Source organism: Musa acuminata, unplaced genomic scaffold, assembly GCF_036884655.1.
Source record: "Musa acuminata AAA Group cultivar baxijiao unplaced genomic scaffold, Cavendish_Baxijiao_AAA HiC_scaffold_1138, whole genome shotgun sequence".
NCBI lineage: Eukaryota > Viridiplantae > Streptophyta > Magnoliopsida > Zingiberales > Musaceae > Musa > Musa acuminata.
The window spans coordinates 4,522,414-4,537,711 of NW_027021350.1; the positions used below are offsets into that span (position 1 = coordinate 4,522,414).

Genomic DNA, 15,298 nt, shown 5'->3' on the forward strand with positions numbered 1-15,298 from the left:
TACAAACCAAAGCATTAGCTTGGGGTTTTCTTTAACCACATCCTATATCATCCAAACTGAACTAAAACCAAAACACTATTGTTGTGTTTTGCTTCTAATATGGCTTTACTCATGAAATCTGGTTTCAAAGGACCAAAGTTATAGAGATCAACATGTAGCTACTTTTTTTTTTAATGAAATTTCTTATGAAAACATATCAATAACTAATGTAATCCATGTATTTTGTCTCAGGGACTTGTCAAACAATGATTTAACAGGCCCAATACCGCCCTCTTTAGAAGAATTGACATCACTCACTGTGCTGTAAGAACAGATTTTTCTCTCTTACACAATTCACCTGGTGCATGCGTTTTCAATATTGAAAACTTCAATTTTGTCGTGCGCATGCTTCAGGACTTCTCTCTCCACATATTATATGCTAATGGTTGAGCAATATCAAACTTTTTGCAGAATTTTGTCAAATAACCGACTCAATGGGCCTATTCCAGCTTCTTTGTGTGATGGACAATCAAAAGGATTGCTTGAGTTGAGGTTTGTGCTGTAATCTAACATCCCAAATCTTCCAACAATTCCTTCTACCTAATACTAATATCTTATGAACTTTATGTTCTGCAAAGAGTGGACAACAATCCGGATATATGTCTCTGTCATAGTACATGTCAAATTGGCAGCAAAGGAAGGAAGCTTGCTACATTCACCATTGTGCTGATCACTGTCATCCTGGCGCTGATTATACTGCTGCTCCTATCACTGCTTTTATTCTTCTCGAGGAGAAAAAAATCTAAGACAAAATTATGTAAGTGGTTTAAAGCAAGTAATAGCTTATAAACATACAATTATGTTGTATAATGTCCTTTTCTTCTTCAACGAAAGGCAATGTTAGAAGTGAGATAGAACTCTTACCTGTATAATATCAGGACATGTCTTCTCTGATAGCATAGAGAAAAATAACTTCTTTTATTGCTGAAAAAAAAAATTCTCTTTTATCTAGGGTAACAAAAGTGAGACTCGTAAAGCAAAGATTTCTAGCTTGGTTACTGTATCTGCCGTAGTTGTTAGCATCCAAACAACATCTTTATCTAAATATTTTTATGATTTAGTTGGAGCGAACAGCTAAAACATATGTAAGCTTATGATTGATACCACACACTACTTCAAGGGAAGTTTCTATTCCATAAGACCATTCATTATGATGAACCTTCCCAACTCTGATTTGGGGTGTAATTATGCTGATCTTTTTCAATTCTAGTCTTGTCTAAATTCTGCCTGAGATTAAAATTTTGATAAAGCTAAGTTCTTTATCAAATAGATCAAGATTAAATGAGTCAATTTTTAGGCCATGTGTAATACAAACTTATAAACAACTAGTGGTTTGATAAATAATAATTTATTATCTACCATTCTACCAAAGCTTGACAAACCTTGTATATAAGTGTGATTGCCTAAAATTAAGTCAGTTATTATTATAGAGTCAGTTATTATATAAGTGTGATTGCCTAAAACTAAGTCAGTTAATTTTTAGCTAACTTTTTCACCTTTATATTTGTAAAGTATGTTTTAGGCTCATCAATGTTCTTTACGCTCATTATTATAGAGTCTGTTTTAGAATTATCTACACAACTTTCCTAAATTACATGATCCAGGACATATTTAACATACAGACAATGGAAAGTGATCATTGGTAGGTATATGAGTTATTATGAATCATATCTCATGAAATTTCTCTCTGGAGTTTACAAGTGACTTGCGGATGCATGTTTTGGAATTCTGTACTAGAAACTTCACCTTCATTACAATGAGAAGCATTGTTAACAGCACTCTTTTTGTTTCTTTTAATGAAATAATAGCACCGCCAATTCAAGACTCGCTTGCTATACCCGAAACCCATAGATTTACATATGATGAATTGAAGGCCATCACCAACAATTTTGATCTTGTACTTGGAAAGGGGGGGTTTGGGAATGTTTACCATGGTCGATTGCATGACGGCACTGAAGCTGCAGTAAAACTTTTGCACTCACATCGGATGGTCAATGGGACATCATCTGAGGAGTCCATGTCTGCAAATTCTGGCTCCAGATCACATGGGCTGAAAGAGTTTCAAGCCGAGGTATGCAATCTATATGAATGCATTTTGGTGGACTACCATTTTAATGAACAAATAGGTTATGGATGAAATTAAGTATATATCTTCCTCTTTGGGTTGCAGGCTCTTCTCTTATCGAGGGTCCATCACAGGAACTTAGTGTCTTTGATCGGGTACTGTAGAGACAGCAATCAACTTGGACTTGTTTATGAATATGCTGCTCGTGGAAGTCTTAGAGATCATCTTTCAGGTAAAAAAGATGTTGAATATTATTCTATGATCTGAGCTACTGTATGCTTGGAGAAGATTGAATCCAGTTTAAGTTGCTTTACCTGAAAATTTTATATCTTTCGACAGTATATTTCTCTTTCTATACCTAGAATTTCTTGCTCTTGATTTGTCATACATTATCATACGATTGAATTAATGCAATTGATAAGATATTATCATGTTATTTTTTTTTTTTACTTCTAGCAAAAACAGTACCCTGATCATTATTTGTCAAGATTCTGGAGCTTAGTGTAACTGACTTATCCAATACGATTTTTTATTTTTTATAAAAATTTTAGATTCTTAATTGCACCTTTTTTTCTATAGATAAAATGTTCTTGACCGTATCTGAGACATATTCAGAATATTTAGTGCCTTGTCAGCTTCATCTAGTCCTCACAGAACTATGCAACATAATATTCTTGAGTTAATTTTATATTATGCTGAACTTATGGAGTTAATTTTACAGATAAAACTGGAAATAGTCAAACATTGAGTTAGGAGAGAAAGAATTCGGATAGCAGTGGAAACCGCACAAGGTGATCTTACAATTGGTATTGCTTTTTATATATCTTTTCAAATTTTCACTTTCTGTTCCACTGAACAATATCTGAACAGGTCTGGAGTATCTACACAAGGGATGTGTGCCACCTATGATCCATAGAGATGTGAAGACTAACAATATCCTCTTAACACATGACTTTGAGGCAAAGGTAGCAGATTTTGAGCTGTCAAAGCCTTTCCTGACCGATGCCCAGACTCACGTATCTACTGATGTTGTGGCTGGCACTCCAGGATACATAGATCTCGAGCATGTTTTCTACTTCACAGAAGTTTGCCAGATAATAATAATATTTGCAGTGTGAATTGCTCAGGATTTCCTTGATTGCCCCTCTACTGACAAGTCGGTTTAATTTGTTTTATAGAGAACTTAAGAACTACTTTGGCAACTAAATAATATTTGCAGTGTGAATTGCTCAGGATTTCCAAATGTGATGCAGATTTCTTTCTTAGCTAACTTGCCAAGAGTAGAATCACGAACAATTGTTGCACCTTTCTGGGATGGTTATTTTTGCCCCTTTTACATCTACAAAATAGGAATAATGTTAAATTAATGTATGAGTGAAGTCAAATCAATATTCAATCTTCTTAGTTTTCTTCTCCAAAAGTATCATAGTAGTAACCAAGTACTACATTGATACATTTCTTTTTTCAAGTACTTCGCTTCCTTCCAGCTGACTGAAAAAAGTGATGTATATTAGTTGTTCTGGAACTGGTTACAGGCCTATCAGCTGTGTTGGAGCAACCAAAAAGGTGTCACTTAGTCGAATGGATACGATCTATTAGGATCGAATCGATACTAAGTGGGGCTGAATTACGTCGATTCGAAAAAAAAAAAAATTTGTTTCAATGAAATTGTATCAGAAATGATATCGAAAGTGTATTTGACTTTGAGCAAATGTTGACTTTGAGCAAATGTGATAAGCAATTAAAACATAAAACAATAGTAACGAAGAGCAGAAAGAGTACACATCAATTTTATAGTAGTTTGGTCATTGTGATTTATGTCTACTTTTGATTCCTCCTCCGTGGCCATTGGCTTCCACTATTTATCTTCTTTCAACGGATGAAGACCAACTATCCTCTTACAACTCTTTTCTCATTTTTATAGGTTTACGAGATAATCTTTATAATTCTCTTACCCTTCTCTCAAATTGAATTTAAAACATAAAGCTAGAGAAAGGGAACTCTTAAGGGATTATATCAGCATTTTTACACAATTTTGTTCTCAGTTTTTGTATTAATTGAGTAGGGATGAACGAGATATTTATAGGCTCCAAATAGATTCAAATTTGAAGTAAAAAATAGTCTCATCCCAAGTCTTCAGGGTACTGGCAGTACAACCGCCAATACTATCTGACACTAGGTGGTACCACCGTCCAGTTTAGCGATACCACCACCTAACATCCTGAGAGATTGGATCTTGGAGACTGAGCCTCTGGTGGTTCCACTGCCTAGTCTAGCAATATCATTGCCTGACCCAACTTTTGGGTCATTGAATGAGCCCAACTTAGTCCTAGATCAGGTTCAATGGGCCCTTAATTAAGTTGGTATAGTTTCACTACAAACCAATTTAATTATACCATAAACTACTTCAATCAAGATATAATTAATTACAAAGCATGAATCTGGCATGTCGTTGGTTTATCTAGCGTTTCGTTTGACCGTTCGCCGCATCGTCCTCTCGTTCAACGTATTACCCAATTAACATATTGACCTCCACAACAGATATTGATTTCTATAAGCTTCATACTTCTTCTAGTGTAATATTACTAATTCACCTTATCGAAAACCTGTTAAGCAAATAAATTGCACAAGCAATAGCATCTCCCCAAAATTCTTTAGGAATTCTTCTTTTCTTCAATATGCATCGGACTATATTTTGTATAGCCTTATTTTTTCTTTCTAAGATACCATTTTGTTGAAGCATGCATGATATGGTGAATTGATGTAAAATTCTATTATTTCTATAAAAACTTTTAAATTTCTTTAATATTCGTCATCCTTATTTATTTTTAAACATTTAATGTTACAACCACTTTGACTTTCAACCAAATTCTTAAATTCTTTGAATTTGCTTAAATTTTTTTTTTCCACATGTAAACCTTAGTTTTGCCACTATTATCATTAGTAAAAGTAAAAAAAATACATATTTCCTATGAGTGATACTAGATTAATAGAGCCACAAAGTGCACTAGATCAAATCGATGTCATGCTCTTTTTATTATTCTTAATTTGAAAGTATTTCTTTCTTGCTTGTCGATGACATATACTTCACATAACTTTGATGGGCTATCAATTTCATGGTATTATTGTCACCGTATTGTACTTGAAGTTTCAAAGTCTCAAATTTAAGTAAGTATATCTAAGATACCATAATGTACAAATGATTTCAATATCAGTTTTAAAATCATTTGACCAATCAAATATGCATAAATGTAAAGGAAACATTTTGTTCTTCACCATTTTCACATGTGAGTAGTTGCCCAAAGCTCATAATATTATTTTTTTCTATTAGGAACATAATAAACATTTGAAACATGTATTTTTTTATCATTATTAAATCTAAGAAAAATTTTACCTTTGTCTGTTACTGATCTTTGAGATAGATCACCAAATGTAATGTTCTTGGAATTACTTGTATCCATTTCTGAAAATAGTCCTTTGATATCACACAAGTGATTTGAAGCTCCTGTATCTAGATACTAGGTAACCTAAACTGATCTTCCTTCAAATTATTACAAGTTATTAACAAAACTTGATTTTGGTTCTTTTTTTTCTCAACAAAACTTGATACTATGTCATAGATTAATCTTTCTTCAAATTATTATTATAAGTCATTAGGAGTATGTCCATACCTTTTGTAAACATAGTATTGAATTTCTGACCTTTTAGAATTTTTACTACGTCCACGGCCTCGGCCACATCCTCAACCATAACCGTAGCCTTTATTGCTAAAATTTTTTCTATCACCTTCATTGTTTTGAGATTTTTAATTGGTCTGATTTCTGTAACTTTTTCCTCTTTATCCTCAACCATAACCTTTTTCTCTTTGAGATTTTAATTTACATTTATTTTCGAGAGTAAACGTTTATAGTGTTTACTATATATATTTTTCTTCTCCTCTTTTCGTAAGTCTTTGTTTATAAACTTGAAGAAAACCTATTAGTTATTCTAAATCTTTAAACTCTTTAATCACTATAAAAATAAAATCAAACTTTGGATATAGAGATTTTAGTACTTTATTTCTATTACTCTTTCATCACGTATATGTTCACCATTTTATCTCATTTAATAAACAATAGAAATGACTTTTGAGAAGTAATTATAAATAGATTCAAAAATATCTTATTGTAATTTTATAAAATCAACTAGTAAAACTTATAGACGAAGCTATTTTACTTGATCCACACCACCAAATACTTTTGAAGCATTTACTAGAGTGATGACTTCAAACATTATATCATCAAGCCCTTAGAAGATTGTGAACAAAGTCATTTTCTCTTTTCTTCTATCTTTTAAGTTATTTTCTTATTTCTATATTGATTGCTCATTCTATTGAACTTGATTCAACAAATTCATATTCTACAAACTATCGTAAGCTTAGAAGAACATTTATTTAGATTTACCATATTGATAAAACGAAGAGTGAAATGATAGAAACAAGAAAAACACATCTCAATTAGTATTATATGGTGTCTATTTATATATGATGAATGAGAGGATTTCCTCAACGGAGCAGCGAGATTTCCTCGTGTAGTTGAGAAAATCTCATATGCTATGCAATTGAGAAAATATCTTTGTTATCACATATGTCATAATTTTCTTTTGTTAATCAAAAGATTTAGAGATGCTCGAAGGAGAGGTCATAACTTAACTTAAGCTCTAATATCAAATGTTGAACTTGATAGTAAAAAGAGATATGAATATCACACAATGGAAGAGTAAGATAATGGCTATCACACAATCGAAAAGTAGGACAAGGCAAAATACTCTATCTTTCACTCAAAACTCTTTACAATTTTAAAACTTTATGTTTGATGACCCAAGGTTTATATAGTCCCATAAATACATTATATTAATTATATTTAAAATAAATCATTCTTTTATAAAAACCTCTAACCAATAGTTTTTGGTTTGTTCTTAGATATTTAATTTATTTTTTCTCTTGATACAAATTGAATTTCTTTATGATAAGTTAATAAGTTTAATTCCAAAACCTCCCTCTCCATGTTAAAAACCCCCACTTGCAATCAGAAGAACAGGAAGAAGGTGGAGGTGTATGGCCGGTCAAATCACAAAGCCAACATTCACGGTTTATAAAGCAACTGATGAGGAAAGGGATGTACGCAAAATTCTCCCATTCCATGGACTACTTTCGATCTCCACTTCTGCACGAAGAAGACTTGACCTGTCAGCCCAATCGACAACGGAATCAACTCCAATAAATGCCAACTTCTTCCACACAGCATGCAAGTCATCTTCTTCATTTCACCAGTAGACATGGAAGACTTGTAAAGTTCTCGAGTCCTGCCCACTCACCTAAGTGGATGGTTACCCGATCGAGTTGAGTAGCTATCCCAATTAACTTTCTTTGGTATATCTTTCCTTATGAAGCACGCTCGTCCATGATATTATTTGACGTCTTTCCTAGACAAAAAAGTTATACCAAGAGGATGCTTCTAAAAGAGGGGGAATACAGTGTTAGAGCTTGCCCCAGGATATTTTACAAAGGATAATTTTGGCAACCCGACAAGACAATAAAGCGGAAGAATAAAAGAAACAACAAGAACACCAGAACACCAGATATACGTGGTTCGGTCAATTGACTTTGACCTACATCCACGGAAGAAAGAGGAGCAAATTACTACTATAAAAGAGGGACACTTACAAATGCCTTAGGAAGATGTTCCTAGGTCATAAAATACCTTCAGCTTACTAAACAAGAAAAACCCAAACCGTAAGCAGGTTTTCTTGTGGTGCCTCTTGTGCTGCCTGTGGTACCACTAGTGGTGCATCTGACTTCAAAGCACAGGCCCTTATTTATAGTTTCAAGACGAGACAACAAGTCTGATTTTCCCGATGTGAGACTATGGGACTTGCCAAACTAACAAATCTCCACCTTGGCATGTCCCAACAAAACTTGCTCCACTTTCTTCATAAAAGCCCCAACGGGCAATCACCAACAATGAACACCAACCAAGTCCAAGCACTGCTTGAACTTGTAAACTAGAAGACGCTTCGTAAGCATATCAGTTGGATTGTCCTTCGTATGAATTTTCTGAACAAGGACTTTCCCCTCAGCAATGGTATCCCATTTGCATCCAATAATTTTCTTACCCGAAGGCGGCTTCACAAGATCCCAAGTTCTATTCCGATGGAGAGACTCAATTTCTTCATTCATTGCAATCAACCACTTAGCGGAATTATCACAAGAAACTGCATCTGAGTAGGAAGTAGGCTCACCAACTTCACTTGTCTCTTCTGCAACAGACAAAGCATATGCAACCAAATTTGCATATCTTTGTGGTGGTCGAATTTCTCTCCGTGGTCTATCCTTGGCTATGGAATATTGCTCTTCCTCTGGATCATCTGCGTCAATAGACTCGGGACCATCTACTAGCATTCTTTGAGTAGAAGAGTTCAACTTAAAAGAATCTGAACTACCAATCTCAAGCTCCACCTGCTTCTGCGCACTATCATTTGTACAACTAGTAGATTCCTTTTTAGAAGATAGCATAGATAATTCATCAAAAGTAACATCTCTACTGATTATAAATTTTGGGGATTTGGGATCAGGACACCATAATCTGTATCCTTTCACCCTAGAAGCATACCCAAGGAAAATACACTTTTTAGCCCGAGGCTCTAATTTTCCTTCATTTACATGCATGTATGCTAGACACCCCAAAATTTTAAAATCAGAGTAATCAGCGGGAGTACCTGACCAAACTTCCTCTGGAGTTTTAAAATCAAGTGCTGCAGAAGGAGCGCAGTTGACAACGTAACAGGCCATATTAATCATCTCTGCCCAAAAGTCTTTTGTCAACCCTACATTTGAGATCATACACCTCGCTCTCTCCAAGAGTGTTCTGTTCATACGTTCGGCCACACCATTTTGCTGAGGCGTCATCCTAACAATGCGATGCCGAACGATTCCTTCATTTTTGCAGAATTCTTCAAAATCACCTTCACAAAATTCCATGTCATTATCTGTTCGAAGCCGCTTAATCTGTTTACATGTTTGCTTCTCAATCAAAGTCTTCCATTGTTTAAAGGTTAGAAAAATTTCATTTTTATGCTTCAAAAAATAAACCCAAACTTTCTTGGAATAATCATCAATGAAAGTCAACATATACCTGGCACCACCCTTAGACTGAACTTGAGCTGGACCCCAAAGGTCTGAATGAATATAGTCAAGAGTACCTTTCGTTTTGTGAACTGCCGGAGAATTGAAGCTGACTCTTTTCTGCTTTCCAAAAATGCAGTGTTCACAAAAGTCCAGTGGCCCAGTACTCTGTCCGCAAAGTAAACCCCTTTTGCTCAATAGGCTCGAACCTTTTTCGCTCATATGACCCAAACGCATATGCCATAATTTGGTGATGTCAGAATCAGACAATGATGATGACGAAACTGCAACTGAACCTGTGATAGTAGTTCCCTGCAGAATATACAAGCTACCAGACCTACAAGCTTTCATAATAATAAGAGCACTTCTAGAAACTTTCATAACTCCACCTTCAGCTGTGTATTTACACCCAAGGGCCTCTAGAGTGCCTAAAGAGATGAGATTCTTTTTCAAATCAGGAACATGTCTAACATTAGTGAGCGTCCTCACAATACCATAATGCATTTTAATTCGGATTGTTCCTCTACCAACAACATCACATGCGGCATTATTGCCCATCAAACAATTCCACCATTACAAGATTCATATGTGGAAAACAAATCCCTATTGGGACACATGTGATAAGAACAACCTGAATCTAAAATCCATTCATTTTTAGACATCGTCCTGTCATCAGTAGCAAAGAAAATATTTTCAACATTCTCATCAGATGCTACACTAGCTTCAGCGGATTCAATAGTTTTCTCAACAAATTTTTCTTTTTTCTTTAATTTATTTTTCAATTTAAAGCAATCAGATTTAATGTGCCCCATTTTATGACAATATTTGCATTTCAAATTTCTATGTCTGGATTTAGATCTAGATTTAGATCTACTACTGTCAAATTCTCTTTTATCCATTCTCCCCCTAACAACCAGACCCTCAGCCTGATTCTCTCTACTTTCCCCAGTGATATTCTTATCTATCTGCTCCTTAGATTTCAGTGCAGATTTAATTTCTTGATACAAAATTGTTTCTTTTCCATAAATCAAAGTATCACGGAAATGCTTAAAAGATTGGGGAAGAGAACACAAGAGTAACAAAACCTTATCCTCATCATCAATTTTTGCATCTATATTCTCCAAATCCATAACCAAAGAATCAAACTTATCAAGATGCGAGAGTATAGATGTACCTTCAATCATCCGAAGCATATATAGTCTCTACTTCAAGTAGAGACGATTCTCCACTGTCCTCTTCATGTACAAAGCTTTAAGCTTGTCCCACATGCTCTTAGCCGTAGTCTCCATAGCTACCTCCCGTAAAACCTCATCAGAGAGATTTAGAATGATGCTGGATCGGGCCTTCTTATCCATACCCGTAAGATCTTCCTTTGACGTACCATCTGGAATGTTCTCAGCACCCTGAAGTGCCAAATCAACTCCGTCTTGAACCAGAATGGCCTCCATCTTGAGTTGCCACATGCCGAAGTTGACATTTCTATCGACAAGACAATAAAGCGGAAGAATAAAAGAAACAACAAGAACACCAGAACACCAGATATACGTGGTTCGGTCAATTGACTTTGACCTACATCCACGGAAGAAAGAGGAGCAAATTACTACTATAAAAGAGGGACATTTACAAATGCCTTAGGAAGATGTTCCTAGGCCATAAAACACCTTCAGCTTACTAAACAAGAAAAACCCAAATCGTAAGCAGGTTTTCTTGTGGTGCCTCTTGTGCTGCCTGTGGTACCACTAGTGGTGCATCTGATTTCAAAGCCCAGGCCCTTATTTATAGTTTTAAGACGAGACAACAAGTCTAATTTTTCCGATGTGGAACTATGGGACTTGCCAAACTAGGCACTTTCTTTCTTAAAATTGTCATTATGACAATCCAAGCTTCAACCAACGCATGCAAGTTTTGTTAAGATTGTACGCTTGATGTGCTGCTTAAGATTTGAGAGAGCCAATATTCACTTAAAGAAGAGAAGAAGAGAAAATGATAGATGTTAATCGCAAGTCAAATTGTAGTTTGTTTGGCGCATCCTTATGTTCATAAAAATTAATTTTTCTATTTAGAACTCTAATCTAAATTCTAATTTACCGCAAGTCAAAGTCTTCTTGGCCAGCGACGTGTAGAAAAAGAATCCATGGAATGCAGCTTAGGGATGTGAGGCTTCTCACCACTCATCTTATCTGCATCAATCAATTCACCACTCGTCTGTACAATGCTTATCCCACCGATTGAGACCGATGCTATCAGTTTCCAAAATGCCGTATTAATCATGGCCCTTACTCTTACGTCACATGATGTTATGTTGAAAGTGACGATAGAGAAAAATAAGGAAGCGAGTTCAAAATTCAAAATTATGTATTTAATATAAAAACTTTAATCTATTTTAATTCATCTCAAATTTTATACCTAAAGTATTAATTTATTATTCCAACCACACATAGCAAGCAAGCTGAGTGAGCTATGCCCAATTTATATATCATGGATAATGGGTACCACACATAGCATGCACCTCCACCTTCATCCTGTTCTTCTGACTGTGGCGGCTTGGAGTAGGTAGTTCGGTAGGGAGGGAGATCAAACTGCGCGCCATGGGTTTCCCTTTACGCTTCTTATCATCATTGTCGTTGTGCCTCTTGGCCCTCCTCCTCCACCGGGCCACGGTGACAATTGGGTGTTTCAGCATGGAGAGGGAGGCACTGTCGGACTTCAAAGCCGGCATCCACGACACCCATAACCGGCTATCTTCTTGGGTAGGCCAAGACTGCTGCGCATGGGAGGGGGTCATCTGTGGTGCCACCACTGGCCACGTCGTCATGCTCGACCTCCGAAACACAAATTTTACAGATGATTGGGCATTACGCGGTGAGAGGATGAACTCGTCATTGCTTGCTTTATCCCATCTGAAGCACTTGGATCTTAGCTTGAATAATTTTAGCGGGATCCGCATGCCGGAATTCATCGGCTCCTTCAAGAAACTGAGATACCTCAATCTATCTTCTACAAAATTCATGGGAGGAATACCTGCTCGGCTGGGGAACCTTTCGAGCCTCTACGTTCTTGATCTAAGCGATGCTTTATACGTCGATTATTATGGCGACGGATATCCCGTCGACAACCTCGACTGGCTCTCCCATCTTACCTCCCTGAAGCACCTGGTTCTCATCCGTGAACATGCTGCCATCCCTCCAAGTGTTAAGTATGTCTTACGTTGGTCTCGATACCATCCCTGCTTCTGTTGTCCATGTCAACTTCACCTCCTCTCTTACCGTCCTTGATCTCTCCTATAATCATTTCAACTCCACCTTACCCAAATGGTTGGGGAATATTACTAGTCTTACCCATCTTGATCTTTGTAATTCTGGGTTCTATGGCGTTATTCCTGATGCAATTGGAGACTTGGGCTCTCTTACTTTTCTTGATCTAGGAGGCAATCAACTCGAGGGTATCGTACCGAGATCCATGGTTGATCTCCGTAGACTGAAAGAATTACATATGCCAGGCAACCAATTGACAGGAAATTTGAGCGATTTGCTAGAGCAAATGACGAATCTCATCATTTTGGATCTCCGATCTAATTTATTCTACGGTTCCATGCCTTCCTCCGTTGGTAAGTTCTCTAATCTCACCGAATTGAATCTCGCTGGAAATTCTGTTGGAGGTGTCCTTTCACAAGTTCATTTTGAGAATCTTACAAGATTGCGACTGTTGGACTTGCGTGACAACCCCATCACCATATCAATTGGCCAGAGTTGGGTTCCCCCTTTCCAACTCAGATTAGTAGATTTAACCAAATGTCAGTTGGGACCTCAATTTCCAGAATGGTTGCAGTTTCAAACACAGATCGAAGAATTATATTTGGCAGACTGTAAAATTGCAGGGACAATGCCCGTCTACACTTCAAACTCCATACCTCTCCAATAATTCCTTTACAGGGCAATTGCCGATATGGCCCCATGTTCACTCAGTGGCACTCTCAGATAATATGCTTGATGGTGGCTTATCTTCATCAATCTGCCAATGGACATATCTCCAATATCTTGACCTTTCGAACAACAAATTACTTGGTGAGATCCCTTATTGTCCCGGAAAATCATTACAAAATCTTTATATCTTGAATTTGGGCAACAATCACTTCTCGGGTGAAATTCCACACACGATCGGATTTTTAAGTGAGCTTCAGCTATTGCAACTAAAAAATAACAGTTTTTCGGGTGAGGTTCCTTTGTCATTGAAAAATTGTACAAATTTATGGTTTCTTGATGTGGCTCAAAATAATCTTGTCGGAAGTATAACGCTATGGATGGGAGAAAATCTACAACAACTGCTAGTACTTCATCTACGTTCAAATATGTTTTCTGGAGTTATTCCCTGGCAACTTGCTCGATTTGAACATCTTCAAATATTGGATCTTGCAAATAATAATCTATTTGGATCAATACCTCACAATATTGGTAATTTAAGTGTCATGAGATCTACATCACAATATTATGATTTTTGTTCTGATGAATTAGATGTATTTACAAAGGGACAAGATCTTCATTATTTACAATGCAGTATAAAACTTATGAAAAGTATGGATCTTTCGAACAATAGTTTAACCGGAGAGATCCCAAAAGGAATTGGAGATCTTGTAGGACTCAAGAACTTAAATTTGTCAAGAAATCATTTACAAGGTAAAATCCCTTGGGAGATAGGAGGAATGAAATCATTAGAATCCCTTGATCTATCAATAAATGATCTTTCTGGCAGCATTCCTGAGAGCTTATCGGTTTTATATTCCTTGAGCTACTTGAATTTATCATATAATAATCTTTCGGGAAGGATACCAACTGGTCATCAACTCCAAACACTCAATAATCCATCCATTTACATGGGCAATGCCGACTTATGTGGACCACCAACTTCCAAAAGTTGTTTTAATAATAAAACAACTCAAAATATTATACAAGAGTACAAGAAGGAGATTCCTGAGTGGCTATGGTTCTATATCAGCATGGTATTAGGATATGTGATGGGATTTTGGACCTTTTATGGTATTCTCTTCCTCAAAGATGCATGGAGGCATACTTATTTTCATATGATTGATCATATGTATGATTGGTTATGGGTGCAATGGCATTTAATCTTTTGACGATTGTTTAGACTTTAATCCTAAAATTTTTAGTGTGGATGATACAAGACTTTACCGTAGATGGGGAGAAGGTATGTCATCACTCTATTTTTTTATTTATATGGTATTTTAGATTTGAAGATAGGTATCGATCAATTTCTATGTAATTTGGGTCTTCTTCTATTTGATGTTTGCATAATCATAACATCATGCAAGAGTTGGCTCATTGTTTTAAAGTAGAAAAATATTAGAAAAAGAAGAGAACATACAACCGAGTTTCTGTACTAAGATATAGTCTAAAAATATACTATATTGAGTTTAAAGGAACAAACACATTACTTTCAAAATGATAAAATAGATATTATAATTTGACTAGCGTGTGGATTGGACACAGAGGAAGCGAGGGGTGGCTTTGGCATAGGGAGAAAAGAAAAAGAAAAACAAACGGTGTGAGATTTAATAAGGATGATGTTTTTATATCAAGAGAGTAATATATGATTTTGAATTCCTTTCACTCCCTACCAATTAGAGAGTAAATGGGACTATAGATTAATTAATCTAAGATCATTGAGTATGTTGTGATCTTAGATAAAAAATAGTCATTCTCAGATAAAAAAGAAAATATTATGATTGTTTATTGGATTGGTTTATATTATTCGAATGATTTAGGAAAAGAAGAAGAATGTCGATCACTATATCAGTTATAATAATCTACGATTAACGTAAGTATGGAATGATTTTGTCTAACTTGTTTTCCAATTTAATAATATATATTTGTTAATAATGAAGTTATGTGATTTGCAAATGTTAAATTGACTTTGAAAATAAGCTTGTCAATATTACATTTGTTTAAAATATTTAAAATATTTTATTATTATATTTTCGAATGCTATATTGTTGGACATATTTCAAATGATACATA

General features: G+C 35.6%; 2 protein-coding genes across 2 annotated transcripts; both read left to right on the top strand.

Moving 5' to 3' along the window:
• The first annotated feature begins 421 nt into the window (after positions 1–421).
• On the top strand, positions 422–3,336 carry LOC103973041 (probable LRR receptor-like serine/threonine-protein kinase At4g29180). Its single transcript, XM_065179110.1, has 6 exons — positions 422–531; positions 618–796; positions 1,848–2,110; positions 2,210–2,336; positions 2,826–2,895; positions 2,975–3,336. Exons 1-5 carry the CDS (start codon positions 422–424, stop codon positions 2,855–2,857), a joined length of 711 nt encoding a protein of 236 aa, XP_065035182.1. The 3' UTR covers positions 2,858–2,895; positions 2,975–3,336.
• An 8,518-nt stretch (positions 3,337–11,854) lies between these two features.
• On the top strand, positions 11,855–13,187 carry LOC135671158 (receptor-like protein EIX2). The gene is made up of 2 exons (XM_065179111.1): positions 11,855–12,462; positions 12,599–13,187. The coding sequence occupies exons 1-2, from the start codon at positions 11,855–11,857 to the stop codon at positions 13,185–13,187; spliced, it is 1,197 nt and encodes a 398-aa protein (XP_065035183.1).
• Positions 13,188–15,298: the final 2,111 nt, after the last annotated feature.